The following is a 27,295-nucleotide window of genomic DNA, read 5'->3' on the forward strand; positions in this document are numbered from 1 at the left end:
AACAAATGTTCTCGTTAAATGTACAGTAAAAAAATCCAGTTTCTCAGTAAAACGGTGTATGAACCTAAAAGTGTTTGAATAAATAGACACCGTCAGAGGAGGAATACAAGATGTTTTGTCTAAATCTGCTTTTTCTTAAATGCACCGATTTGTTTTGTTTTCACTCTTTGCACTTTTTCTACATAAAAAAAGACCACCAATCATAGCAGCTTGAAATACAAATCTATGCTAAATGTTATCTGTCTGTAAGTCCTGGAACAAATTTGAGTATGTGGATATGTTCACGCTAATGATAAAATTCAAATTATTTGGACTCAAGTAGACCCTGCTCCTTTAATTCAGTCACATCAGCACAAACACAGCGATTTAAATTGGTCATCTATATCATTAAAACACTAAATGAGAGAAATGTTGATGGTACTTACGTGTACTTTTTACTATTGTAGGGTCGCTACCTTAAAATATAAAGCGCCTTAAAGTGATTGCTGTGTTATATAAATACATTTGAACTGAACTTTGACATGCACCAACCACATAAACTTTCCCAGAAACATCCTGATGGCAGCAGCTATCCCAGTAGTGAAGTTTGCATCGTCTAATGCTTTAAGAGGCCAATGCATTAACCCAGTCTTTAAGTTCCCAATATGCCAGTCTAACTAAGCATGCAGGAAAAACCCAATTGTCACAGATCACCCAACAGCTGATTCAAAAGAAGTCTTCAATTTCAGCAAGATATCAGTCAGTTTTTTATGTTATCCCTCAAGGCGCTTTATATTGTGAGGTAAGACTATAATATTAAAAGAAACCTCAGCAATCAGATCAGCCAAAGACAAGAGGATGCTGCCTATATGTTGAAGCTATTTCAGTGTTAGAAGAGGAAACACATGAAAGTGTCACACTGAAAGCAGTGTTTTATTTGCCTTAATGGAGATGTAAGTGGAAATTAAATACTGATTCATTCATGGTGACCTGATTAATTTACTCTACTGCTTACTTTCAATTAAATTCAGCTTACTCCAAATAACTGAAGATTACTGATTTTTTTTAAACATTGTTGAGTATCTTTCAATAAAACAAAATTCCAACTTTAAAAGTGAGACACAAAAAGCGTGATTACATTCACCTTTGGATTTTCCAAGATGCAGCCACCCACAAAGTGTCTATTTAAAAAAAAATCAGTTTAGTCACCCCCATATCTCCTGATAAAAACAAGGAGGAGGACAGAGTGCTTATTTTTGGGTTATCAGCCAGGAGACTCCGAGCAGTAGTCGTCACTAATGGATGCATGAAAGCTTCCTGTGGTTTCATTGACTGAATTACGACACACTCTTATCCTCGTGAAAACAAACTTATTGTGATTCATTCAGAAAAACAGAAGCAGAGTGGAGGAGGAGTAGGAGGTCAGACAAAAGCTATCTGGACACATTCCAGTTGGCTGCTGTCACACATGAAGCATGTGGCTTAATAACATCAGTTAATATCAAAAGCATAAGATGATCCATAAAACAATGTGATGGATTAGAAACCGAAAAACAAACAAACAAACAATAAGTTCAAACAAGAGTTCAAAACTTTTGCATAATCATAATTTTGAGTGGGTTTTATCTGTTTTGTAAAACTGATGTAATTCACTTTTTATACCTTTAGAACTTCTCCTCCTAATAACAGTTACGTTCACATGGTTAAAAAAAACACACCCTATTCTCATTTAGGTACAAAAGGTATTATAAAGATTAGATAAACTATTGTCCACAGCCTAATCCCATTGTCTGCCTATGCTAAGGCATGAGAAAGAAACTCTTAAATGACGCTACCTGTATGAATTAAACCCTAAACCTACGTATATCATTAACAATGAGAATACACTTTGCTTCATATCATGTGATGTCACTTTTATGACAGCTATCACGGCAGTCCTGATGAGCTTGACTCAACCACACTCTTAAATAGGGCGCTCTAAACGAGGCCATCAGCTGCAGCTGACGATGGCTGATGAGCGGCAGGTGTGGCAGCTTCCAGCGCAGGAACACTTCCGGGTTGCAATCCCTCTGCGACCCAAAACATCTGGGAGTACGAACGTAAATGAATACACACAGGGAGACAAGAGGAAAAAGGAGAGAGAGCATCCAAAGCACTGCACATGGAACATAAACATAAATACAGAAATACATGAGCCCTCGGTCCCTAGACACAGGCCATGGCAGACTGCTTGGTTTAAACATTTTCTAGGCTGTGTTGAGTAGATCAGAGACAAATGTAACAGAGGACTGTCAAAATGTCAAAAAAAGGGTAAATAAAAAACATCCAAAACATTCATCAGACACGAAAGGCCAAATAGCTTTGTTATTCTTACACTATAATAAGATCCACACGTGTGAAGAGAGATAAAATGGTAAAGAACACAATTAGAAAATGTGTGTCATTATGTGACCCTACAGTGCTAAAACAAATGGAAAATAAAATATTACCTTTGCAGGGGGATGATAAAATTAAAATACAGAAGTCATAAGAATAAATTATCAATGTTTGTACAAAGTGTGGTTCGGGTTAGCTAAGGAGATACATGCAGACGCATGCACTCTTAGAAAGGATGTTTAAAAAATGACACAAAACATGTGTTAATTAATCATTAATGAGTTAATTTAATGTATCATGTGTAAAAAAAAAACAGCGTAAATATTTAAAACGTGTAAAAAAGTCAACACACTTGATATGTTACACAGTTCGACATATTTTGTGTGTTATTTTTAAAAACCTAAAAAGCAGTTCAGTATTTATGTATTGGCCTGTTTTTAGTCAACTAAATTATACACGTGGTGGAAAATGAATCAAATTCTGTTCAGCAACATGAAATACTAGTGGCGGGAAGGTGGCGGTCTTTCTTCGCCTGGAATACTCTCAGACCCTACAGTAAGTATTCGTTACTAGCTTAGCTTAATGTAATGAAAATATGTCAGCTTTGTGGAAACTTGGAGTTTTTAGAAAGATTATTTTTATTTGAGAAGTTCTGAGTTTGAGCACAGTTAAGCTAAATAGCTAGCTAACCTTAAAATAGCAGTCGATGCTAACATACAATATCCTTCTCTAACATACAATATCCTAACTTTTACTCAACTTTTACCATTTTTGTGCATATGGTACTTTAAGTGTTTGTTTGAAATGCTTTGTAAAGCCTCTGGTGCAAATTTAATATTCAAATAGCACAGGGTTAACCTTGGAGTGGTTATATGTTAATTGCTGACTGGCAGGCTATTCTATACTTTTCTCTTGGCAAAACCGAGTAACCCACATTCCTGCAGGACTCTGTCTCTCTTTGTTGGCCCTGTGGCAGACTGGCAACCCTGTTCAGGGTGTGTCCCCTGCATCTCGTCCTGTGAAACTGGGACAGGCTCCAGCTCCACCACAACCCTGAATTGAATAAAGCGGTAGAAAGTGAATGAACAGATGGATCTGAGTCTGATCTGAACTGTAGTTTCATTTTGAAAGAAACCTGCCTGCTGATGAAACCCATCCCACGTTTGCTTCTAAGAACTGCACCAAAGAGTTTTTCTGTTTTATTGAGTTCTTTGAACTGAACGTCAGATATGTCTGAGCTTGTTTTTATCCTCCTGTCTCCTGAATTTCCCAACCTCCCCACCACTTCTGATGTTATGTCTCTGATCTGATTCCAGTAAGATCCAAATTTGTCTTCAGCTTGCTGACTCCAGCAAACATGCAATAATTATGTCAGTTTAAGCGAGTTACTTGTCTTCCTTGGAACCCTTAAAATCCCCCAAGAGGTCACTTACGTTAAAAATAAATTTGACAAAATTCAAGCCGAGCTTTAAATCTTAACTGGAAATGTAGAAGATAATATAATAAAGGTATTACAAATTGTTATTTACAGATTTACATTTCAACATTTCAACTTCTAAACGTGTATTTTACTATGATCCTTCCTTCTTAGTTTAAATAATTTCAAAGCTCTATGACAGTAATCCCTGCCTTGACTCTTACACTGTCAGTTTTTTTAAATTTTAAAATACACAAGATAGTAAAATAATCAAGGACAGTCATATAAAAAAATTAAATAACTGCAAAAAACAAAACAAAACATATAAGTAGGTTAGGATCTCAAAAACCCATGTATCAAATATGACACCCTTGTCAATAGGGAAACCTGGTCATTTCTATTATGAAATATTCACTAATAACTTGGGGGGAATTATCTCTGAAACAACATTAAATGGCATCCTCCGGATTTCCAAATGTTGTGGTTTTAAACCTTTGAACTTTTCCATTCAGCTGTCTGCTGTTGCTGGTGAATGAAATATGGTGCTCTACATGTCTGATCGTCTCACTGCCAACATTCCTCTGAGTGATGCTTTTTCAGAGGAGCAAAGTTCTTGAAACTTCACAAATAGTCTACCAGGAAGGATAGAAATCTTCATTGTGTTTACAGAAAGTCGTTTGAGCACATGACAGTTACAGCATGTCTAAAAATAGTTCATTGATGAGAGCCATGATGGTGGCAAAACATACACATAGGACTCTCAGTTGTAAAATTAATAATTTATTTGGCTTATTTTATAAATCAAATCAATACAATGGCAAATTTATAATTACAGGTAAAGAATACATTTGTAATAGAGGTTTATACTGCTACTATTACTACTACTACTAATAATAATAAGAAGAATTTGTTCTGAAATTGCAATGAACCCAAATGATGTCTGATACAAATACACATTTACTAGTTTTATTGGATAGTCATATTTTGGATTCACATCCAAATTCTACTATCATCAGAAGTTTGGAGAAAATATTATGATAGTTCAAAACATAGATAAACAGAAACAAATAAATGAAATAATACAGTGATTCACAAATAGACACTTGTTCAAAAGATTTTATTTTATTCCTGTTTTCATTTGTGCTTTTCTTTGTTCGCTAAAGGTGCGCTGGAGGTCAAAAAAAGAGAAGGAAGAGTTTCAGCTGTCTTTATTTCAAAATGTCCTTCCATTACAGAGGGAAGCTCATCTCTTACCTTGCAAGATTAGCGATTGCAGTATGGAACCACCCATTGCAATGAATACCTTAAGTAGTCTAAACATATTTTACATAACAATGAACTGAATAATGTTATCATAGCCATAGCAAGATCAGCGAGTCACATTTCAGCATTTTTCTCCTTACAATAGGTGCTGCCATATGACAGAAACACTGTAGTGCTCCCCACTGCTCTGAGAAAATGTTAACGTCATTGTTGGCATTTTCACCACTGCTTTTTTGGAGTTGCCAATGACCATATTTAGATAAAAAGCTTGACGGCTAAGCTAGCTGCTAATACTAGCAAACTTGGTTGGCAAGGCACATATCTGCTAATTAGTGCTAAGAAACAAACTAAGTGTGCACAGTTTGTTCCTCCTGTGCAGAGAGGGCTAGTCTCCGAGCACTCCAGCTTCCTGCCACAGTTCAAAGAGGTTAAATGATGATGTGAGGCATGGATAGACTGGCGACCTGTTCAGGGTGTATCGTGTCCTTTGACCTATGACATTTGTGAGAGGCTTTAACTCTCTGGATTGGATAAGTGACAATAAAAAAGATGGCTGGATTCATCATATTGCCTTCTCTTCACTGGCTCCCTGTTAAACCCAGAATCACATTTAAAATCATTCTCCTCACATACAAGGTCTTAAATAAACTCATCCTATGACTTTTGTTATATTAAAGACCTTAGAGCTCTTCGCTCTAAGACTGTTCGCTTCCTTGTGGTTCCTAGTGTGTTTAAGAGTAGAATGGGAGGCAGAGCCTTCAGATTTTAGGCCCTTCTTCTGTGGACCCAGCTCCCAGTTTGGATTTGGGAGACTGACACCCTCTCTTCATTTAAGATTAGGCTTAAAGTTTCCTTTTTGATAAAGAATATAGTTAGGGCTGGATCAAGAGACACTGAATCCTACGTTAGTTATGCTTCAATAGGCCTGGGCTGCTAATCGCTTCCCATGATGCACTGAATATTTCTTCACCTTTTTTCAATCACTATGTATTTATACACTCTCTAGTCTATCTTTTGTCCTGTCTTCCTCCCCTATGGCACTTTAAAAAAAAGGATTTATCACAATTTTTAAAAATTGAGTTTTATTATGGGAAATTTTTTTTATTAATTAATTAACTTATTTATTGATTGCTTTTTGGCATTGCTTTATTATGCAAATATTGCTTAGCACAGCTTGTCCAAAACAAATTTCCCATGTGGGATAATAAAGTTTGTTCTTAATCTTTTATAAATAAAATTTCATTGAATTAAATTGAACTGAACTGGTCGGATGGATGGACTAAAGTCATTTTTTGTTCTACATGTTAAACACGTGCATTTTAACATGAGGTTTTAGAAGACATGACCATTTTTGGTACTATACCCTACTGCAGTAGACTGTACATTAGCATGGACATTTTACAGCTAACATTATCATATGATTTGTAGGGATAGTATGAATATTATGATGTTAGGGTTTTGTAATTATTCTATTGATAACAGTGTGTTTTTTAAATTTTGTATTTAATGCACGTTATCTTCTTTGTACCTTTGTTATCAAATTCTGGTCACTTCTCTGTGGAAGAAAAGAAAGTCTGTACATGAAAAATTTTATGGCTGAAAACCGGAAAGAAATGGAGCAGATAAAAGGCTTGGATGTGACTCAGGTGTGTGAAAAGATGCATCAGTCTGACGTCATGCTTTTGGAACTGCAACTCCACAAGAAAGATATGGCAGGATAAAGGAATCGAACCACCTGGAAATGCATGATTCACCTGAGCAACTGAGAAAAGCTCTAAACTGGCACAGTTGTCAGTTCCCATCCCCTCTTATGTTTCTGACCTCAGTAAAAATATACAATAACAAAATTATACAGAGGAAATTAATAAAAATACAATGTTACTTCAAGGTAACATGCAGTATATTTTGTAACAACTTTAAATTAAATACAATTAACAATGAAACATCCCTCTTTTCTAAATGTGGATACATTTCTGACAAGTTTTCCTGGAGGAAGATCACAGAGCTGAACTGTGTGAGGAAGACAAAAAAAGAGTCATGTGCCCTGAATCACATGACTGATATTTTTATACAGCACATTTCTACGCTTTTATGTGAATTAAAGGCCATGGGGCTTTGCTTCAATATTACATTATTATTATTATTATTGATCATATAAGACTCAAAAATGACATTTAAAATGTGGGAAACACCGTTAGAGCGATATTTCTTTAAGGAGATGTAATGTCCTTTTTTTCTTTTCTTTTTTTAAATTCCAAGAGGCGTGACTCCCTTGTGCAACACACATGGGATATTCAGATGGACGAAGCTCAAGTTTCAGGATTCATAACCACGTTGCTAGGTATATCCTACTGTTGTGGTTACTCAGTTTTCAGTACCTAACAATGTATAATTGTGCATCCCAGTCAAAACCATGATGCTTTGGCAGATATCAAGACCAAGCCTGTTTGAGAGGGTGATAAAGCCTGCATAAAGAAGTGGGAGAGGTGGAATAGGTATTCCTAGCTCATTCTAATTCCTGCTGCATCGAATGTCATAGCTGCTAGAATCTCGCAGACACACCCAAGCTGTCCTTTGATGTCGGTGCAGTGACGCAATACTGAGACAATTCCGTCCCTCGTGTTGTTAAAGGATGGCATCACACGTTTTTTTCAACCACGTAAATTGGAGGCACATTAACTGAAGCATTTTAAATACTAAAGCACAACACACACATGAACTGGTCCTACAGAACAAAAAACAAACCAAAGAAAGCTGCTGTAATCCTGTGAAACCAGTCGCTGTTGCGTTCAGGTATGTTTCACTGAATGACATCAGGCTACACCCTCTTTTGTTGTTTCATAAATGCCGCCGCACCATCATGGTGGCACAGAATGTGCAGCATTGCTACCTCATGACTGAGGTATGATGGTGACATTTCAGATTGAAGATAAGATAAGATAAGATAGAACTTTATTAATCCCTCGGGTGGGTTCCTCTGGGAAATTCGACTTCCAAAAAAAGCACAGCAACGACCAAAGTTACAGTTACAGAACTGTTATATATATACACACACACACACACACACACACACACACACACACACACACACACACACACACACACACACACACACACACACACACATATATATATAAATACAGAGACAAATATAAATAAAATATACAAAGGGGATAAATAGAATAAATAGGAATAAAAAATAAAAATACAAGTGAATTGCACATTTCAAGTATTGAGTCTATTGCACTGTTGACTATTTACAAAAAGTATTGCACAAGGTATTGTACAGTGAGGTGAAGAGGCACTACAGCTTAGTTGTTCCCCCCTCCTTTGTCCTCCTGTTTCCCCTCCCTCTCCCCTCCAGAGAGGAGTTAAACAGTCTGATGGCGTGTGGGACAAAGGAGTTTTTAAGTCTGTTAGTTCTTGTCTTGGGGAGAAGCAACCTGTCACTGAACAGACTCTTCTGGTTGTTTATGGCCGTGTGCAGAGGATGCCTGGCATTGTCCATAATGTCCATCAGTTTCTTTAATGTCCTTTTCTCTGCCACTGTCACCAGAGTGTCCAGCTTCATGCCGACCACAGAGCCAGCCCTCCTGATCAGTTTCTCCAGCCTGGATGAGTCCCTCTTTGCTGTGCTGCTCCCCCAGCACACCACAGCATAGAAAAGTACTCCAGCAACCACCGACTGGTAAAACATCCTCAGGAGCTTCCTGCAGATGTTAAAAGACCTCAGCCTCCTGAGGAAGTACAGTCGGCTTTGGGCTTTTTTATACAGGTGCTCTGTGTTGCATGACCAGTCCAGTTTATTGTCCATCCACAGCCCGAGGTACTTGTACTTGTTGACCACCTCCACCTCCTCCCCCTCTATCTGAACTGGCAGTGGACCTGCTCTAGACCTCCCGAAGTCCACAACCAGTTCCTTGGTCTTTGAGGTGTTGAGTTGCAGGTGGTTTGTGTGACTCCATGCGACAAAGTTCCTCACCAGACTTCTGTACTCCTCTTCCTGATCATCCCAGATACACCCCATGATGGCTGTGTCGTCTGCAAACTTCTGAATATGGCATAATTCAGAGTTGTAGCAGAAGTCAGAGGTGTACAGGGTGAAGAGAAGAGGGGACAGCACAGTTCCCTGTGGTGCTCCTGTGCTGCTGACCACAGTGTCAGACGTGATGTCCTTCAGCCTGACGTACTGTGGTCTGTCGGTGAGGTAGTCGGAGATCCAAGCCACCAGGCAGGGGTCCACCTCCATCCTGTTCAGTTTTTCCTGAAGCATACAGGGCCGGATGGTATTAAAGGCACTGGAAAAGTCAAGAAACAGGATCCTGACCGTGCCTTTTCCCCCATCCAGGTGTGAGTGGGCTCTGTGTAGGAGGTACAGGATGGCATCCTCCACTCCGACACCCACCTTGTATGCAAACTTTAGTGGGTCCTGGGCATGTTGTACCTGTGGTCGGAGGAGGTTGAGGAAGAGCCGCTCTAGAGTCTTCATAAGATGTGACGTCAGTCATGGATGGGTGCAGATTAAATCTCTTGCCTGACTGGTCAGTTACACTGTCAAATGATATTGGTGAGAAAGTGGGAGGTGTGGGAAATATCAAATTAGCAACATCCCAAAGTTGTATGATTCTGCACCCTGCAGCCCCACCTAAACCAGGTGGAGCTGCATTTAAGTGCAGAGTCATACTTCCAGAGGCCTTTCAGATGGACTGTGGGTGTTCCCCACCTCGGAAATACCTCAAATTGTTTTCTAATCTTGGATTTATGCAGCTCTGAGGCAAAATTAGTTATGAGCTTTAAAAATAAACGAAGGATTTAAAGGAGCGGTTACTCAACATGAAGGATTGCTGCTTAAGAATACAATATCATCATGCATAAAACAGTAAAAGTTTTAACTAACAATGACAGAAATTTCTACTAGAAAGAAGAAAAGAAAAATACTTTTTGGATTTAATTTTTCTTCCTGAAATTTTAGAGTAAGCTCTATCATTGTGAGTTAGCCTGGTATTAGTTATTTTGGATCATATCTTTACAAAAGTAAAATTGAAAGAAGGAAAATTGTGAGAAATTATCTTGATGTTCTCCAGAAAATATCACAAACGAATCAGGATTCAGTTCAGAGCATAGTGTCAGGATATCTGCAGTAAGCTGAGACTGAAGAAGTCACTTGGATGAGGGACGAAATGTTTCTCCCACTGAAAACGCCGCGTCCAGATGAATAGAATCAACTTTTGGGGATAGTGTCAGGATAGTTTTCAGCCTCGGTGAAGATATTTGGTCTTTGTACATAAATACACTCTGTACATAAACAAGCTGTCATCCCTGCTGGACAGCATCTCCCACCCAATGCAGAAGACTCTGAGAGAACTTCAGCTGCAGGCTGCAGCACCCACGATATGGGACAGAGAGACTCCGCAGGTGATTCCTTCCATCTGCTGTCAGACTCCTCAACAAAATTGACCACACACATTCTACTGTATATAGTATTTTATTCTATTTTATATAGTATGTTATTCTTTTGATCTTATTCTAGTTTTCCTTATTTTTGCTGCTGTAACTTTGTATTGTCCACTTTCTGCTGCAACACAACAAATTTCCCACGTGTGGGACCTGCTGTATTATTCTTAATGCAGCAGGGTCAAATGTACTTGTTAAGCATAATAAATATCACCTAGTAAAACATCATCAAAATATAATTAAGAATACAGTTTATTTTTTTAGAGGCGTTTTCTGTTTCTTTTACCTGCAGCTAAATATAACTCGGAATAATTATGGAGGCCTTACTTGCATCAGTAACTATTTATAGCTGAGTGTTTCTTGTACCTGTGACATTTACAGGTGAGTGCTTTGAATGCCTGTGAGTCACTCTGGACAATAAACTGAGCCTTGATCACGACAAAGGTTGTGCAGTGACATAAACCCTGACAAAAAACCTGCGAACAAAGACTCACTGTGAAAAAGCAAAGCACTTTGTGTTGCTCCACACCTTCTCTGCTGTGGAAGTAATTTGCAACCCACTCTCCTCTATTGTCCCCCCTTCATAGTACGTTAACTCCCTCCAATAGCAAATTATCTGTGACACGCAAGTGAATGGAATTACAGACCTTGCCACACCTAACCCCCTAGATGTCATGCAAGCAATCATGCAGAGAGCACGTATACACCACTGAAGGCTCCAGGCACCCATCAATCCATTTTTAATACAAATAGGGCCTGGGCATGCCAGGGCCGCTGCCACCCCACCTCCTACACCCCTACAGCCAATTCCCATCATAACATCATTGAACAAAACACTGTAATGAAAGTATGTGTACTTTAGCATGTTCTTAGAAAGGGAAAAAGGTAAATTATAAGACAAAAATGTGTCCTGATCAGTGTTGGGCAAGTTACTTTGAAAAAGTAATTATTTATAGTTACTAGTTACTTCAAAAAAGTAACTGAGTTAGTAACTGAGTTACAAGATTCTAAAAGTAATTAACTACTTGAAAAGTAACTATTGTGTTACTTAAAAAAAAAAGTTTAACCCTCTGGGGTCCAGGTTATAATTTGCCATTTTTAACTACTTTTGATGTTTCCTCTACGTTTCACCTTTAAAAACTGTTTATTTGCCTTGTTTGGTATCATTCTTTTCAGCACAACCTCACGTGTCCTAATTTACAGTTATGTTTTCATTTTGACATACTGTATTAACACAATTGATCTAAAATCAGTCAAAAAACATAAAATCCGAGTAGAAAAAGTAATATTTTTTACTGTAACAACCACAAACATGTTTAATCATCATCATATTTCATAAATTTTATTCAAATATAAATTGTCAATTTTAAAATCATAGGCACAAGTTTTGCAAACAACAAAGTTATTTGCAGCCATTTACCTTTTACCCCAATCAGGTGTTCTGCATTCAATAAGATGCCGCACTCTAAAGATTTCTGTCCATTATAAAGGAGAACATCACAAGCCTGATACCTGCAGGTCTGACAGCAGCAGGTGTATCACTCCTATTTCTACCTGGAGACAGCAGTCACCTTATTGTTCTGACACACAACACAAAACTAGCCACAACACTACACACTAACTACACAAGACAACACATTAACTACACACTACAAACATGCTAAACGTCACAAATCTCAAAACTCGCTCTCTCTCTTTTTCTGCTCTCCCTCTCGTCGTCACTCCTAAAACTTCCCCCTCTTCCTAAACAACCGAATGTCATGTTGCCATATCAGTTTTTGATTGGTCGACATGGTGCATTTTTCCATCAACACGAACGGGCTGGTTTTTGTTTTGTTTTTTAATTTTTTGGTCATAAGCAGAGTGCTTGCTAGTGCTGTCCTTAGACAGTAAACGTGACGAAACTATTGAGGAAAAATATATATAAATATATATTGTTTATCATGACTCTGTTTTTATGTGGCCTATTGACACAATTCAAAAACTGGTATATATCACCTTGTTGCTTTGTCATCTTGAAGTGGTCATGTGATTGGCTTACCACGACTGCTATATTTTTCCTCAGTCAAACAGCAGCACTCATGCGATTGTTTTGCCCCCTTAGCTCCAGGTGTTGTGCCAAAAAGTGATTGTCGGGTAGAAAGTGATTGCCGTCCGCGGGAGCGCGCGCAGCTGCTTAAAGCTGTAGCGCCCAGATTACTTACAGATACTTCCGGCAACTGATATAAAATGCGGTAAGCTGAACACAGCTGCAACCGTCTGTTTGTTGAAAAATAGCAACGCGACCACATCGCATTTTCTTGTTAGTAACAGTAACGGCGTTGTAACAATAGAAATAGTAATTAGTTAGATTACTCGTTACTGAAAAAAGTAACGCCGCCGTTACTTGTAACGCCGCCGTTACTTGTAACGCCTTTATTCCCATCACTGGTCCTGATGTATTTGTATCATTTTACAAGTAGTATTTTTTGAAAGAATTATTAACCTCTTTGGTGTCTGGTCCCTTTTAAGTTTACTTGATGATATAACTCTCCCAAGCTCTCCACATAGAGAACTACTTTTGTTTTATACTGCTGGTGTTGGAGACACCTTTTGCAATAAAAGAAGTATTAAGGACTTTCCCTTACATGATGCTTCTTCACCCTAAGGCTGACCCATCGGGTGATATTGAAATCTACTTAGTAAGATTTTTCTTTCCGGTTGAAACGTCACTATTGACCAAAATTTGTTGAGAAATCCTGACTTGGTCTTCTGCTTCCGCTCTGATACAGCCGGGGAATCTCCCACTGAATGCTTGTCTTCCCTTTTTCTTCTTTACCCTACCCTGTCCTTTCCTCCACTCTTCTCTCTCTGTAAGATCTCAGTGCTCACCCTGCCCCTCCTTTCTGCTCCACTCCAGTACAAACCGGTACTTCCTACCACTGTGACTCATTGTGTTGGTATGGAGGGAAAAAAAGGGAAGTGTAGGAGGACAGCCTTCTTTTCTTTAACCCTTGTAATCACGCTCAGCTCCTTCCTTGAAGTAAACAGTAACTCATTTAGAGGGTGAAATTATGACACAAGTCAAGAAAAAATGGCAAAATGAACAAAATCAATACAAAAATAATATATTAGAGTTGCAGCAACTGATGCACAAGTTTACATTTATGTATATTAGGGCAGATTTCTTTGGGTATAATTTCTGTAATTGCTAAGTGGTTTCCATCAGGAAGACATTCTTCTTGGTGAAACCCATTGGACATTACAGGATATTACATAAATTTGGCGGGAAATGCTCTAAATAATGTAAAGTCTTAAGTGAATGGATCGTTTCAGCAGTATATCATGAAGCATCCTCAGACTGTGTGAAAGCTGTTGTTTTTAAGGGGGTATAGGTCTATTTTTTTCAACAGATTACATCTCAGGAGTATTTCACGAAGTGCCACGAGACTATGCTAAACAGCTGAAAACTCTCAAAACTTTAAACATGCTTTATCCTGCAAATAAAGATTTCCTGTAAAGATTTCTGTAAAAAAAGAAAAAGAAAGAAAAGACAAAAGTTTTCAAGCACGAGATGAAACGGTCTCGCTGACTGCCGCTGAAATAAGATGGATAAAGTGTGTTTGGTTGTTTATGGAGTGATCACGCAGTTAAGCAGAGTGCAGAGTTTCCACTGAGGCCAATGCTTCATCCACGTGTGTCATTGTATGTATTTGTATGTGTGTGTCTGTGCTGCTGTTTATTGCACATTTATTGCACGTGGGCTGTTGGCAAATGTGTGCGTGTGAGCGTCTGCTGAGATGTAAACAGTAGATTTTGTGGAGACATGCAATGCGATTGAGTTGTTATCTTATGTGGGTGAACCTCAGCAGATACGACCCATTAGTCAGACAGTCCCCAGTCAGAAGAACTGCAATAAGAACCACAGCAGGAGTAACAATACATCACGATGACTCAGCTGAAAATAACAAAACAGCTCTCAGTAGATCCGTTTACATGCAGTTCTTCCATATGTGCTCATTCAGCTGGTCATAGAGATGTCACACGTCATTTGCAAGCATCTCATGGAAAGTTTTAATCTACTTTTTGATATTTACTTTCAGGAATCTTTTCATTTTCGTCATTTCTTTCTTGCATCAATGCCTAAAACAAACTTTTTTTTTAGTTTTGAGACTTTGTTCGTTTTATAGATATTGCAGTACTAATGTTAATGCAATCGAACATTTCATAGGATATTTAAAAACTTTTAGGCTTTTAAAATGTATTGAATGCTGTACTGGGCTGTTGTGGTTGACAGGTGAGAAGGTGTGAATGCCAGCTGATGATTTATCTGTCAACTACACTTCTGTCTACATCTATGACACAAGCAGCTCTTAGAAACATGGTGAGGAGTTTGGTCATTCATGTAAGGAACAGACAATGGATGACAAGACAAAACTGTCTCTGTGCTGAATGTATGCCAATTACAAAACAACATTTAAGTAATGAACAATGGTTTATATAATGTTGATATTACGGTGCTTCTCACTGAAATGAAGTGCAACCAGCTCCTGGTTAAGGAAACTTTCTTTTTTACCATTTACTGTCTGAAGCGCCAGCTGTTAGTGTTTCTTTTTCCTCATATTACATTTTTAGTGACCGTTATTGTAGCTTGCTCTATATCGAACTGAAGGTTGTCATCTGGCCAAGAGCAGAGTGTTACTGCAGCTACAGGACTGCCTAACTGTCAACTGTCACAAATCTACAATTGTTTAATCCCAATGATCCTGAGCAGCTTGCGTCACGTTGTCAGAGATGTAGCTCAACTACCTACCACTTCAGGGAAATAAGTCACGCACTCAGACTCATTTATAAATGAACCTCGGGCACTGACTCCAGAGTGCACCTCGTTCTAGGCTATTATTTAGATTTGTCAGGTTTAAACAAATATAGAGAACAAAGAATTTAGTTTTATTTATTTAATGTTTAATAGATAACACTTAAAGTTGGACCATCCATCGTCCTTCATCATCAGTGACTTTAACGGTTTACCAACAGTTAAACAGGGGAAAGAGCTGCAACCAGTAAATGGCAAAACTTGATATGAAACTATGTCATAAGTCAGTGTCTTATCAGGCTGCAAGTTCAGACATAAAGTCATACTTTGGTGGGTAAACAGAACTCTTCTGACCTTGGCTCCACTTTTCCACAACTATTTTTAGAGCTCAGGTCAAAATTCTTCATACAAAAAAATCACAGAGTTATAGATGTTGGCACGGTTCTGTTATGGGAATCTTGTTTTCCTTGAAGGACCTTTAATGGAAAGACATTGAAGCCAAAGATCAGAGCAGGCATTAATGGCAATAGATATACTGAGACACAACACCAAGGAGCGGTGGCTTATAGATACACAGCAACTGTAGGCAGGCTAAAGCAGTTTATGTCGTACCTTATATACAAGTAGGGTGTATAGAAATATATCAGCTGGTGCTGAGATAAGCTGATCTGCTGGAATTTCAGTTAGAACTAATTTAGAAATGTTCAATAAATGCTGACCTCAGACGTCGAGCCTGTTTTGGAAGCAAATAACTGGAAAAACTTTGTCTTTTGAACAAACACAGGTCAACAGAGTGTAGACAACAAGCCAGAGGAAGCTTTGATTTAGATGATTACTGACACATGACATAATAATAAGTGTTTGTCTTTTCATCTACAGCACTGTGTAAACGTCACGAGCCACACCTCAAGTCCTTAATCTTTCTTTGCTTGCTTGTAATTACTTGATTTAGTCTTCAGGAATAGTTCTCCAGGCTTCCTAATGATATTCCAAAGTTCTTTTTTAACTGTTAGCTGCCTTTTGTTTTGTTCTCTGTCAAGAAGATCCCACACTGCTACAATAATGCTGATTTTCAGGTTTTGGGGAGTGTTCCACTGTGAGGGAGAAATGGGATGGGGTGACTCAAGACAGTACTGTATGGTTAGTATTGTAAGTTACCCCCTGACAAACACCATATACATTTTTAACAACAAGAAATAACCCCTGAACCTAAAAAAGCTAAACAAAACATTTTTTTTCAACAAGAAAAACTAAACTGAACTGGAACAAACCCGACCGGGAAAGTAACTGAGACCAAAGTTAGACTAAGACATTAAAAAACAAAAAAAAGAAACCTACATACTGGAAGAAACCAAACAAATTCTGGATCAATATCCTGCTCATCTGTAAAATCTTTCCTGCGATGTAACGTTTGCTTTGTAAAGGTGAATTATGAAGCAAAAGACTGACCACTGAAAAAGAGAACTAAGAAATTTGTGGGAACTTTCCACAGCAGCTCTGACTGGGTAAAACCGATGAGGCAGTGAGGTGTGGGCATGTTCACACTGGTCTGGTCTCCAAGCATCTTTTTATTATGCATTATGCAACATTTGAACACAGAGCTGCACATGAACAAATCTGGAGGAGAGGAGCCTTTGTTGCTTCTCATAGGTTACTTAGGAAATCATATATAACAAGTTGATAAAAAAAATGCAAACATCAGCAATTATTTCAGTTACATTAGAGAGATTTTTGGTTCAATTTAGGATCAAAGCGTTTGATAAAATTATTGTGAATATTTGGTACAGTCAGTGCAGAAGAAGAGCTTTATAATAATTTTGACAGACTGAATGTTGGCCTGTATGTTTCCATTTGTGGGAGGAGCTTTTTTTGGAAAATCTTAGCTGGGGAACCTCACTGGTCGAGACACTGGGAGATTATATTTCACTCTGGTTTGGTTCCACTGAGCAACTTCCAGGAAAGCTGACTGACCTCAGCTTTTACTGCTCTGAAACATTACATCAGAGGTTTGTTTTTTTTTTCTTTTTCCAAATAATCTGACCATCCCGTTAGAGGATCAGTGAGCAAATCCAAGTTTTTTTCATGTGCAAAACTAAAGAGTCTGAGTTATTGTAAAAAAAAATGGCTTTATTTCATCCATCCAGCCATAGTTTTTCTTAACAGCTTATCTAGTCAAAGATTACTTGAGTCCATCCCAGCTGTCATACGGTGAGGGAGGGTACACCCCGGAGAGATCACAGTTCATCCCAGGGCAAGCTTTGTTCCAAATAGCCAACATTTGTCTGAGCACAAGTGCCTTTGTGCATTAAAGTTGTAACTTACATGAACTGTAGAATAATGATGTTTAATTAAGTTAATAAAAGAGAAACTCAGCATGGCAAATACACATAGAAAGGCTTAATGGGAGGCTAAACTTTAAAACTGAAATCATAATCCTAAAGATATTTGTCAAAAAAGTGAATTAACTGCATCATTTCTAAACCAGGTCGGCTACAGTCTGGAAAACCATTGGCTGGTCTGCTAGCACATGGATTCTGGTCAATCAGGATTATGGATACTGGATCTGAATCTGAATTGTGGCTTGTTGATCTGTCCACTCATTATTGTTTCTAAATGCAAACAAACTAAAAAAGACTAATTATCTCTCCATTCATTTCATCCACTTTTACAGGTTCCAGGAGTAGCAACAGTAGTCTAGGTAGATCTCCTCTCTGTGTTGACACAGACGGATTCTTGGCCCAGCCAAGAGACGGAATTTCTCTAACATGTCACAGAGGTCTTCTCACATGATGTAATAGTGAAACATCCAGGAAACATCGTAGTCAGATCACCTCAGCTTTCTCCTTCTGATGTAGAGGAGCAGTGACTCTGAATGGCTAAGTTCCCCACCCATCCCTAAAGGAGAGCCTAGAAAGCCTTCAGAGAAAACTCAGTTACACTCCTCTTTTTCTTTTGGTTAACACCCATGGCTTGAGATGAAAGTAGGAACATAAACTGACCAGAAAATCAACTCTCTCTATATACCATGACAGTGGCAGAATGTCTATAGTTTTCAATCACCTACAGTTTCCTGTCTGTAATAAGACATATGAAATGTTACACTTGAAGGTAGGCAAAGGCATGAACATCCACCTGAGCTCAAGGGTTAGAATAAAATATTTACTGTTTGAGGCTCACCTTCATTAGATTCACTAGGTTCATGGACTATTATACCAAAGTTATGCCATTCTACTATGCAAACCTAACTTACTGATCAAAACCCCTTGGAACATAAAAACTCACTTTTCCAGAAATATCCACTTTGACTTTCACGGCTTGCTTTCCGTTTGACCAACAACCCTGAACCAGATCAGGCCGTACACTAAACAGGAAGTGAGTCATTGTTTTGCGTCTGTGACTGAACATCCTCGCAACTCTACTGTATATGTGATGTGTTTGGTTGACTTGGCTCGAGAAAGCAGTGTTTTTACTGTACATCCATAACAATTCTTCAGTAGATGTTTTTTTATCCGGTCTTGCAACAGACTTTTCTCAACTCGTGTAAAAACACAGATGGTGCAGCAGGTGCTGTGCAAAATACTGATCTGTTGGAGATAGAAGAAGCAACTTCATAGTTTACATGCTACACTCTCTGCTTCTTTAGACCACATAGGTTAAACATGGTACAGGCCTTTCATAATTTTTAATCTCTAAATGATTTTGAGAAGATTTTTGAGTCAGTGCTGTGGTCAGATGAAACCAAAACTGAGTATTTTGGCATCAGCTCTACCTGCCGTGTTTGGAGGAAGAGAAATGATGACTATGACCCAAAGAACACCATCCCCACAGTCAAGCACAGAGTTGGAGACATTATGATTGGGGCTTTTTATCTGCTAAGCGTATAGGAGGACTTTACCTCGGGTGATGGGCGAAGCTATGTATTGTAAAACCTTGGACGAGAAACTCCTTTCCTCAGCCAGAACACTGAAGATAGTTGGGTCTTCCAGAATGGCAATGACCCAAAACATGCCACCAACGCAACAAAAGATATGTTAGATAATTATCTCCACACTTTACAACTTTATAGAATTTGGGAACTGTATTTCTATGGCTAACACAGAGATGTGCCAAAAAAAAGAAAATGAGAAAAGGACAAGGACAAGAGAGAGTGATGGGACAAGAAGATAAATATATATTTTATATTAATACACAGAAAAACTGAAAAACTACTTGGGTTCAAACACATTTGTTGTACTTATCGTTATCTGATGCTTTAGTTTTGGATGTTAATACAGGCAGAAATCTGCTCTTTCACATATTGTTGAGTCAAAATGGTGATTAAATGTACAGTTCTTCAGATTGAGATTTATAACCAGAAATCAGATCTGTATTACATCTAGTACCTACATTATATCAACTGGCATGAACAACTATCTAACAATTCCAGAGTTAATGTGCTGGTTTATTTTCACACAACTGTTTAAAAAGGCCATTTGTTTCACAACTGGAATATTCTTACAGTGTCCTACAGATTCTCAGGGTCCTCCACCCCGTGCTTGTCATACTTGTCATATTACGATTTTTACCTGTGCCTTACAGTGTCAACATGGCAACCTCCAATATCAAACATCAACAGATCTTCCCCGGGTGCCTCCAGGCGATGGTTGCCCTAAGCCGGCGGAAGTAGCATGAAGTCATATAAAGTATAACATTATTGAAGCATATCATCAATAAGAATGAATAATCTCAACACTCTACTGTGTGTGCAACTGAAATGCGCAGCGGCATATTAATCATTACAATAACAAAGTACTGGGAAGGGTTTTCAGACACGACTCATTGTTGCTGTGATGTAACACGAAGCTGGAACCACTCATGACTCAGCAGCCTTCTGAAGGCTCGAGAGATAAAGCATGAAAAAAAGGGAAAGTGGGGAAAGGATTTTATTTTCCCCCTTAAAGTCTGCAGAAATCACTCTGGACTGAATCTAAAATCTCAAACACCCTTTAGTCTCTAACGTATCTGCCCATTAACAGAATTTTAGATGCAGCTGCTGAATGATAAACATGTCTTGCTCTAACTGTATCTGGTTCTGCAGACACACGAACATGAATGTGGCACCCATACTGTTGAAAGCCTTACAAATGTAAGCACACTGTGCTTACAAGTCATGTTCTTCCACACCATACTGGGAAAAGAATTCCTTTATGGTCCTTTGTCTCCTAATTCAGGCAATGACGCTCTTAGCGTCTTAGCATCTATAAAGTTAAAACCAAAGCAGCCTTTGTGTTTTAAAGTGTATATGTGCTGATTTTACTTTTTCCCTTTCGCTTATCCCAGAATCTGGATCACTGTTGACTCGATATTTCTGCATTTGTCTTGGAACTAAAAAAGAAGAAGATTTTCTACTGAGTGGTTGAATGCACTGCATCCCGTGAGTTTGTTATTCATATATAAAATGCAATGTGATAGAGCCTTAAAGGGTTTGAAAAATGACTGACTTTGATGTAGTTTTCAAACTCGATGGACGGAAATGGACTATGCAAATGATGCATATCTGCAGACTATGATCCTGTGCAGGCTGTAAGATATTCATCTTGTAAACTACACATGCAACATGTGTTTAGAGAAATAAAAATACCCAATAAACAGCATTTGGTGTGCTTCAGTAAAAAGGCAGGAAACAGGAACTTCTTTTAGACATTTTTTTATTAAAATTATTATTAAATAAATAGCAAATAATATAATAAATAACTAAATAAAACATATATACAACAATAACAACAACAGCAGTGTCAGTATCATATAATTGGCCTATAGTAGTGACAGTTTTCCTTGACAAAATTAAACATGTAAAACATTCACTTTGCCAGCAGGCCTATAATGCCGTTAGAGAAAAGTTCAAGTTTTTCTTAAAATCAAGTTTCAGTTTCTTGTCAGTATTCACAGTTCCTTGATTCTTTCGAGTGTTGTCTCATTTCTTGCTAATAGTCCTGCTTCGGCTTTGAGCGAGACTTGTTAGCCGGCGCATGGAGCTCCTTTCCCGGCTACACCGCGCAGGGCGCACCGCTCTTCTCCAAAAACTACTCAGGATCAGCTCCTGTTCGGTTCGGGTTAGGACCCAGTAGCCCTGTCTGGGGCGGTTTACAGTGAAACCAGTCCTGATAGTTTTAGTTGTCGCTGCCCAGCCTGTGGTAGACCAGCAGTGCCACCATGCTTTTCCCGGCGCTCTGCTCGAAGGACCGGCTGGTGTCTGTCTCTTGGCCGGGCTGGGAGCAGGTGGGCTTCGGGATTATCTGCTCGTTGGATGATCCGCCGTCCTCACAGCTGCTCGGTGTGGCTGACATCAGTTCGGGTTTGGCGCACAGGTCTGAGAGCTGGCAAGCCTGCTCCTCCGCTGACTGGAAGGAGAAACCCTGGTAGTCGCCGATCGGGCTCTCCGTGTTTCCCAGCGCCGTCTCTGTGCAAGGATCTTCGGTGTAGATCTGCCACAGCACCACAAGGCACAGGATGACCAGCCAGCGCTTGGCCTGGCTTTTCTCTGGAGGAGGAAGGTGCATGCGGACTTTAGCGGGGTACATGACCCGGGTGCAGCGCTTCTTCGGCCGGATGGGCACGTAGGAGCGCACGGCGGTTGCCTGAGCCGGTACCCGCTCAAAGGTAAAAACCTCCGGCTCCGTGCTTCGGCTCGTCATCCTGCATGAGGCGAATCTCTCCTGCTCAACAGTCAGAGTCGTGCTGTTTGACCGTGCGTACATTTTCTCGTAGTCTTGGGTCGCTTTCTCTAGGATTTGTTTGTTTCGCTTGTTCGTAGTTTGCTGCAAGTTAGATATACTCCAGGCGCCAAGACCTCGAATTTATACATTCGAAACGCAGGTTGTTCACTTTAACCACGCCTACATCGTTAGCCACTCCCTGTATTGCACAAGTGAGGAAAAAAAACCTTTTAAAAATTTTTTATATGTCGTATGTGCCAAGGCTCTGACCGAGCAGGCTGCGGATGGAAGCTGAATCATCAGGGCTTGGTAGAATGACTACATTCTACATTCCCCACATTAAAAGACTATTCAGTATTTGAACCAATCAAATGAGCGAATTTAATCTTAATTATATTTAAAATCACTTAAAATTATAATATGAATATAATGCTAAATATAAATGATCATTTAATTTGCGGATTTTTAAAATATTGGTTTAATGATAGACCACTAAACTGTCATATATTGTTGTTAGATATAAAATAAAAAGTTTTTTTTTCTCCCAGAATTAAAAAAAAAATCCCATATTTTCATCAACAAGGTCACACATTTTTGGTTGTTGGACACTTTATAAAAATTAACCTTCACATGGTACTCACATGACATCCTGAAATCTTTGGGGAGAGCCCCAAGGTTTCAGTTTACTCTAAACACTTTACGCTCTACAGTATGTTGTCAGCAACATGTGACAGTTATGTTAGTGGAAACTTCCTTCAAATAAACATCAGGATGTTATTGTTATTGAGCACTCAAACTCGAACCTGAGAAAGGGGAATGAATGGCTGAATGTGAAAATGTGAAAAATACTATTTAAATGTGTGCCATGTAGATTATGAAAAAAAAAGGGGAGGGGGGGGGGGGGGCAGATTAAGGGGGAAAAACAAATGCAACTTCCTTCCCACACCTTGAGTGACACACACACATTTCATGCCAAAGAGTGAAAACATATCCTGCTGTGATTAAAAGTAAACTGTAATTTACGTAAACGTAAATGCCACTTCTCTAACCTATACTTTGAAATAAAAATAAAAATGATTCACGTTCAGTCAGACAGTTCTTTTTTTTTCCTTAGGAAATCCTCCAATTCCCAAATTACAGTGTTACAGCTAAATGACTTCTCCAAATGCTGACCTGGAAACAGTGAGGCTGACTACAGTAACTTTGCTGTGGCAGCTTATTTGCATGCAGAAGAACAAGGATTCATACAAACTCAAAGTGAACAAATAACAACAAATAACAAAGATTTTGGCCTTTTGTTCTGTTTAGTTCCAGCTTAAATTTAAATTCAAGTGAAAGTTGAATGTGACAGAAAGGAAAACCAGAGACAGGCCACAAACCCCAGTTTGTGATCACTGTATTCACACATAACAATCACCAGTATGAGCAAAAATCCTTGTCTGTTGCTTTGCGTAATGCTATGCCCAGCATGCAGTTCACATGAACAAAAATCAATACAAACAAATACAAATATGTAGCCAAAGAGTCTGCCAGCACAGGACGGAGTACACAAACGTGAAATACAAAGGCCAGCATGCTTTTTTTCTCTCTCTGCACACTAGTTACACAGCGTTGTGCACTCCCCAAACTGGCCGGCTGGTGGGAGTGCACACGGGCTTTTTTAGGCCAAGTCAAACGTCCACGATAGCCTTGTGCTTGTGCAGACACTCCAAGCTTATGTCGGTGTCTTAACATAGGCCTTGGTTTCCAGCAGACTACTGCAGGCAAATCAGGGAGAGTGATTAGCAAACACAAATCTGCTGTGTTAGGCTCATCTCACTGGCATCCTTCTCTGAAGTAATCACACTACAACAGCTGAGTTCTGAACAAGCCCTGCTGCCACATGATCAAATCATCCTTTGATCTTGTGTTTTCTTCATGTGTTTGAGAGAACAGAAAAAAAAGTCAAATCAAAACTAGGATCGTAAGACATGTGAAAACGTGACTCGGAATTTTTATTCTACCCTGTGCTTCCCTATAACAGATATTGACGGAGGGGAGTTTTGATGTGTTTTCCAACATGTGATTTTTGTCACCCTGAGCTGTGGGTCATTGTGAGTGGTGAAATTATGTTATGCTGTTAGAGTAGTCCACACTCTGAGAGATAGATCTAGTGTGTAATTTTGTAAAAACTGTATTGTTGTTGTTGAGGCTGAGTTGTTCTGATTGCTGATTTGTGACTATATTTTGAGACTGTTAGAAATCTGGATATTAATACTATTAGCAGATATATTCTGTTTTTTCTTATGGCCAGTTCAGTAGGTACTCATGCTCAATTGTTTGTTAATGCAAATATCAAATCAGCCAGTCACATTTACCACATAGACATGGTGAAGACAACCAGCTGAACTGCTTGTCTACTGGAATTTTCACATACAACCATATCTTTGGTTTACAGAAAAAGGCTCATAAAAGAGAAAATATACAGTTTTTGTTTGAGGAAATGGTCAGAGGAGAATGGCCAGACTGCTTCCACCTCATAAGAGGCAGCATTAATTGAAATTGTATCCAATTCAGGATCAAAGGGAGGCTGGAGCTTATCCCAGCTGTCATAACGTGAGAGCGAGGGTACATCAGGTCACCAGTCTGTCCCAGAGCTGACACAGAGTGACAGGCAACCATTCATATTCACATTCACACCTATAGGTAGTTTAGGATAACCAGTTAACCTAACCCCGCTGACGGCATGTCTTTCAACTGTGAGAGGAAGCCAGAATATCAGAAAACCCACGCAAACATGGGGAGAACATGCAAACTCCACTATTGCCACTTCCTGTGAGGCAACAGTGCAAACCACCAGTGCCACTGACATAACAATTTGCACAATATTGCTAAAATTAGCAACACCCTGAAAAATCCTCTTTTGTTCCAAGACACTGCAGTGAGAGTACTAACTGGATGTAGAAAGCTTATTTCTACCATGTTAGTTTCTCTTCATTGGTTCCCTGTTAAATTCAGAATTACACTTAAAAATCATTCTCCTCACATACAGTACAGAGATCATCATATCATATCATAGGACCTTTTCATCCCAACAGAGCACTTTCCTCTCAGACTGCAGGTTGATTTGTGTTGAATGGGAGGCAGACACCCTTTATGATTAAGCTTAAAACTTTCCTTTTTAATGAAAGCATAGGGTTAGGGTTGGATCCCCTGCTGGAGGCTTTGTGTTTCTTCTGGAATGATTTCTTTTCGCCCCTTCCTGAGCCTGGTTCTGCTGAGTTTTTCGTTTCCCCTGTTGCCGAGTGCTTGCTTATAAGGGGTCATCTCATCGCTGGGGGTTCCTTCTAACATTGTAAGGTCTTTAACTGACATTGCGAAGTGTTATGATGTGACTATAGTTGTGAATTGGCATTAGATAAATTGAATTGAATTGAAATGGAACTGATTAAAATCTCTTATACAGCTAAGGTATGCAGAAGACAATCTCTGAATGCACAACATGTTGAACCTTGAAGCAGTTGGGTACAGCAGCAGAAGACCACACTCCTGTTAGCTAAGAACAGGAAACTGAGGCTGCAGTTTGAATGAAGCCTCAGTTTCCAAAAGTCAGGATTCAGCCTACCTTGTACCAACAGTTCAGGCTGCTTGGTCCTTAGTATCAGTTAAGCATTGTTTAAATACCGCAGCCTATTGTTGACCATGTCCACCTCTTTAATATCACAGTGAACCCATATTCAGCTGGCTGATTTCAGCAGGATAACATGCTATGACAGGAAGCTCATATCATGTATAACTAGTTCCTTGAACATGACAAAGAGTTCACTCTACTCAAATACATTGTACACAGTAATCAGATCTCAATCCATTAGAACAACTTTGGAATATAGAGCAACGGGATATTTGCATGATGGAGATAAATCTGCAGCAACTATGTGAAGCAGTCTTATCAATATGGACCAAAATCTTTGAGGAATGTTTCCAGCAGCTTATGATCTATGTCACAAAGAGTTAAGGTAGTTCTAAAGGCAAAAGGCAACCAACCCGGTACTAATAAGTCATCCAAATCAGCTTCATTTGCTCATTTCATTCAGGGTTTTTCAAGAAAGTCAAAAAAATAAAAGAAAAATGCTTGGTTTTTGAGTCAAAGTGTAATGTATAAAACTGTCTTAAATGGTCAATAGAAACTGTAAAAAAAAATCTAATAAAATAATTTTCTTTCTTTTTTCTTTTTTCATGCATAACTCATGCCTTTTCAAGTGAAAACGGTGTATATTTACGCCCTTTGTAAAGCCAACAATTCTCTGGAAGTGAATTGCATCAACCTGCAGTTTCACTGTACACTGCCAGATTATCTTTTAGCATAGCTGATCTGCCCTGTAGGGAATTCCACTTTCTTTCACAATCTAATCCAGAAAGATTCAGCTTGACAAAAAGTAAGGGTTTATAAAATTCAAATGTGAGCTGTTTCTTTTCTGTTTGTAGTTTCAGATTTGGCTTCTTGTATTTGAAACCTGCAACAAAATCTTTCCTACACTCTGGTTGAGTCTCAGTATTTTAATTTTAAAACTCCTGTAATTCCTGTCCACTGTTACAGAGGTTAGATGCTGATTTGTGCACAGACTGGGGCATTTAACATTAATCACCATGTTTTATTAATAAATTAAGGGAGAGTTTATATTTATAAGGCGTCAGCTTAGCTCTAATGCAGCCTGGAAAATGTATTTCGACCTCAAGGCTAAATCTGTTCTTCTGTTTTCAGGCTTTTCACCAGACTTTTAAACCTACCTGCAGATTAACCACCGATCTTGGCTGATGAAGGGCTTCAGCATGTTTGGAAACTGGACTCTTCAAACAAAGGGTATGTTCAACCACTAAAATGCTGCCAACTATGTCATAGGATGATTAGCCTGATGTGTTCAATCAATGAAACACCATTAACAGTTGTGCTTCAGCATAAAAAACAAAAAAAAAACAAACCTTTCTCATTGTCTTCCACAGAACAGTTTTAGATGAGCTTTAGCTATTCAGAACAACTACCGTATAAACACTTGGCATTCACAGCGTAGCTTACAGTTGCCAATCCATTTCTTGCCGAAAGTGTTTAATGAGGCTTTGTTCACGGCTCTGTGCAGGCCAGCTTTTCTACACAAAACCTAAAGTAGCTTGAAAGACCAAGGGGGGAATTGTTCTTACTAACTGGCACTATCAAAATGATGCAAAATGATGCAAAATTAGCAATTAGCAACGCTTGCTTACAATTTTAACTTTGAAACGTAATAAAACATATCACAATGGAAGAGGCTATAATCGTGTGTGCATAGACCTGACCGGGTT

General features: G+C 38.9%; 1 protein-coding gene across 1 annotated transcript; it reads right to left on the minus strand.

Annotated features, from left to right (window-relative positions):
• Positions 1-20,954: 20,954 nt before the first annotated feature.
• On the minus strand, positions 20,955-22,158 carry ier3 (immediate early response 3). The gene has a single exon (XM_082553211.1). It carries the CDS (start codon positions 22,019-22,021, stop codon positions 21,434-21,436), a length of 588 nt encoding a protein of 195 aa, XP_082409337.1. The 5' UTR covers positions 22,022-22,158; the 3' UTR covers positions 20,955-21,433.
• Positions 22,159-27,295: the final 5,137 nt, after the last annotated feature.

The sequence above is a fragment of the Aulonocara stuartgranti genome (genome assembly GCF_965226115.1).
Source record: "Aulonocara stuartgranti genome assembly, chromosome: 12".
Classification (NCBI taxonomy): Eukaryota; Metazoa; Chordata; class Actinopteri; order Cichliformes; family Cichlidae; genus Aulonocara; species Aulonocara stuartgranti.